This window comes from Sinocyclocheilus rhinocerous, unplaced genomic scaffold (genome assembly GCF_001515625.1).
Source record: "Sinocyclocheilus rhinocerous isolate Xijiao unplaced genomic scaffold, SAMN03320098_v1.1 scaffold1456, whole genome shotgun sequence".
Classification (NCBI taxonomy): Eukaryota; Metazoa; Chordata; class Actinopteri; order Cypriniformes; family Cyprinidae; genus Sinocyclocheilus; species Sinocyclocheilus rhinocerous.
In genome coordinates, this window is record NW_015630970.1 from 544,486 (window position 1) to 548,776 (window position 4,291).

General features: G+C 36.0%; 1 protein-coding gene across 3 annotated transcripts in view; it reads left to right on the forward strand.

Annotated features, from left to right (window-relative positions):
- The window catches only part of LOC107740749 (cerebellin-1-like), a 5,297-nt gene extending 2,797 nt beyond the window's left edge, over positions 1-2,500 (forward strand). For all 3 annotated transcript variants that reach the window (XM_016553258.1, XM_016553259.1, XM_016553257.1), the window contains one exon: positions 1,897-2,500. In XM_016553258.1, the coding sequence (XP_016408744.1) occupies positions 1,897-2,094 (198 nt within the window). In that variant the 3' untranslated portion in view covers positions 2,095-2,500. The remainder of the gene's footprint in view (positions 1-1,896) is intronic.
- Positions 2,501-4,291: the final 1,791 nt, after the last annotated feature.

Consider the following 4,291-nt stretch of genomic DNA (forward strand, 5'->3'; position numbering starts at 1 on the left):
CTGGATTTTGATGCGAGAGACAACAGCAGATGCACTTTTTCACTGGAGGAAGCGTTATTATGGATTATGGACTCGTATTTTAGGCTGAAGCAATGGTTTAATTGATATAACTGATGGACTGGAGTGCTGTGGATTATTGTGATGTTTTTATCAGCTGTTTGGACTCTCATTCTGACGGCACCCATTCACTGCAGAGCATCCATTGATGTGCGAGTAATGGAATACTACATTATTTCATTTTTGGCTGAACTATTTCTTTAACTGTCTTTTTTAATACTATTGTAGTGACAACAGAGGACATATAAATCAAAACCACCTAGTTCAGTAGTTTCCAACGAGTTTTGCATTTCAGCATGACATCAAATGGCCACCATACACTGCACAAGAACATTCATGTTCACTGCATGAATTCCAATTAAAATCCAGTTGTTATTAGGTTGGCTTGAGAAACTGATCTGCTACTTAAGCTTTTTATTATTATTCTTCGTAGACTAAATTTCTGAATGCTACTCCTCCTAGAGCTTTCAAGCTAGAACCACCAAACTCAGCCCAGATCTTCAGACTGATCTGACTTAGTGTGATATATCTTTTTAGACTGATCCGACTAATAGCTTTTTATAAAACTGAAAATTAAAAATCATAAAAATCCCATTGATTTACATCGACGGAATGTTCAGATGAGCTAAGACTATTCAAACTCCAACTGTCAAAATTCAAATCTAAACTCCCAGAATCCCTTGAGACTCAATCAAGCTTCCCTTCTATGTACTATTTCTAACCAATTCAAACTCATTTAAACTCATCTATCTAATATTTCTAATCTATCTATCTATCTATGTATATATATATATATATATATAATCTATCCTTGCGACATGCTAATCATGCTAGAAACATACCAACAACATGCTAGTAGCATGCTAATCATGCTAGCAAAATGCTAACGATGCTAGAAAAATGCTAACGACATGCTAGTAACTTGCTAATCATGCTAACGACAACTCATCTATCTAATATTTCTAATATCTCTCTATATATGTGTATATATATATATATATATATAATCTATCCTTGCGACATGCTAATCATGCTAGAAACATACCAACAACATGCTAGTAGCATGCTAATCAAGCTAACAACATGCTAGGAACTTGCTAATCATGCTAAAACATGCTAGTCACTTGTTAAATATGCTAGCAACATGCTAATCATGCTAGAAACGTGCTAGCGACATGTTAGTAACATGCTAATCATGCTAGGAACATGCTAGTAACTTGCTAATCATGATGGGAACATGCTAGTAACATGCTAGTAACATGCTAATCATGTTATGAAACATACTAGTAACTTGCTATTCATGATAGCAACATGCTAGTTGTTAATCATGCTAGCAACATGTTAGTAAAATGCTAATTATGCAAGAAACATGCTTGCGACATGCTAGTAACTTGCTAATCATGCTAGAAACATGCTAGTAACTTGCTAATCATGCTAGTAACATACTAATCATGCTAGAAACATGTTAGGAACTTGATAATCATGCTAGGAACAGGCTAGTAACATGCTAATCATGATAGGAAAATGCTAGGAACTTGATAATCATGGTAGGAACAGGCTAGTAACATGCTAATCATGCTAGGAACATGCTAGTCACTTACTAATCATGTTAGTAACATGCTAATCATGCCAGCAATATGCTAGTGACAGGCCAATCATGCTAGAAACATGTTATCAACATCTATCTAATCTACATTTTCAAACTTCAGGCTTTTACAACTGCTTTAAACTTTCAGGCTAGGCTTTCTCAAGCCAACCTAAAGTTTGTCTTGACAAACTTTTTTATCTAGTTATTATTAAATATTGTAAGAATTCCTTTCTTTCTGGCTCTCCGTACAGGTGAGCCTGGTGTTGAACGGTTGGCCGGTGATCTCGGCCTTCGCTGGCGATCAGGATGTGACGCGTGAGGCAGCGACCAACGGCGGTCTGGTTACGATGGAGAGAGGAGACAAGGCCTACCTCAAACTGGAGAGAGGAAACCTGATGGGCGGCTGGAAATACTCCACCTTCTCCGGCTTCCTGGTCTTTCCCTCATAGAAAGAAGTTCACGCAGAAAACTGATCAAAAGCGCACATTCAGCAGAAGGACGTGTTCACAAGTGTTCAGACAAGGACGCTTCTTCTGTTCCTGTACTTACACACGCTGCTGGGCTTCTTCCTCTGCATCTTTTCTATATGCATGAACCTGCTTGTTAAGGTCAGGGATGCACGTTATATTCCACTAACAAGATACAAAATGGGGTATAAAAATGTTGCTTTCTGACAAATAATCAGTGAACGGTGCTAAACCTTAAGATTGGGGTGATCATCGTCAACCTGAGGACGTCAAACTAAATATGATATAATATATTCTGTTTTCTTTTCATTTTGAATTTGCAAATCTTGCAATCCTGTAACCTGCATTTGGGACGTTTTTGCTATTTTCAATTAACATTAAATAAAGAGTAAAGCAGAAAATTTCACAAAAATAAAAACACACTAGGTAGGGGAAACAAGGACACACTCAAAAAATTGAAATTCATGCAGGTTGCACACCAATGAAATTCCAATTTTTAGTGATGAAGCATTTTACATATATTTTTGCTAACGAAGCATATATATCCATTGGGCAGATTACGTATGATTTCAATTGTTTGATGCAGGTGTGAAAGTCGTGACATCTGAGGTTGAATAGGACATAATTGATGTTTAAAACAAATTATTCCAACTGTACAATAAAATTCTGATGTGTTGAAGCATGAATGATTCTAAATTGGAGCCTCCTTTGTTTTTAAACAACAGATGAAAGGATATAGATTTATAATATCAGCCATTACGACATAACTGGTCGTTATAAAAACAATTATTGATCATCCTTATTGGCCAGAATTAATATTCAGGTGAATCCCTACATGGTGCGCATCCATAAAGCATCCTAAGGCAAGACACTACAGGCAAAACTATCATTTTTTTTCATGCATTTGTCAGTTTTGAGACTTTTCCATAATATTCTTTTAAGCTAGTGAAAAAAAAACATCCAAACTACACATATAAGTGTTTATTTTATTACACTTTATCTATCTATTTTTGTCTGTGGATTTCAATTACAGCACATATCTTTAAAGGTAATTTCTTTCAAAACGAGTTTTTATCTCCACTTCAGCAAACACCAAACTTAGTAGTTTTATTCCTCTCTATACTCCGAAGGTTTTTACTGAGGGGTTTGTTCATATATCATTTGCCTGATTTTATACAATATTTTATTCCAAATGGTAAAATTGTATTAGTTTTCTGTCATCAATTAGTTATTATTTCTATTCATCTGTAGTGTCTTGCCTGTAAAACGAGTCGTGATTCGTCTGGTTTCATTCTGCCATGAAGGTCAGAGAGTAAATGGACACAAATGGCTGCAGAGTCTATTTATCATCATTATCCGCCATCTGTTGTTCTGGCTACAGACGTCAGAGACAAAAAAGCGACTTCCTCCAGGCCTTTCGAGGACAGCACATGTCCTGTTCTGGCTTCAAATATTCATGATGTGAATCATATGAAAACATACCATATATTTTTTTTTAAAGGAAGCATTAAAGGGACAGCTCACCCAAAAATGAAGATAGTTTGAAGAATGTTGGTAAGCGAACAGTTGACGGTAGCCATCGACTTCCATAGTATGACAAAAATAAAAAGGACCTTTTTGACATTTCCGGGTCTCTCAGCAGCAAGAAGCCGTCATAGTTGGGTTAACTTCGAGAGCAGTGAATATATTTTTTGCGTTCCCATTTGCTCAAATAGCAAAAGAAAAGCACGACTTTTAATCAAAAGAAACAAATGAGAGAGACTGACAACGGCAGTCAGAAGAGAGAACGATGTCAAATTTTCCGTCCCTGCATTAAAAACACCCTCGTATGGAAGCCCGTTTCCACCACTGAATAAAAAATAAAAAAGGTAATTGTGTCTTTTTATCTCAAAATTCTGACTTTTTTTCTCATAATTGCGAGATACAAACTCGCAATTCTGACTTTTTTCTCAGAATTGCGTGCAATTGCGAGTTAAAAAGTCGTAATTGTGAGATATAAACTCGCAGTTCTGAGAAATAAAGTCAGAATCACGTGATATAAACTCGCAATTAATATTTATTAGACATAAAGTCAGAATTGCAAGAAAAAAAGTCAGAATTGCGAGATAAAAAGTCGCAATAACCTTTTTTTTATTTTTTATTCAGTGGCGGAAACGGGCTTCCATACCCTTGCATTAGC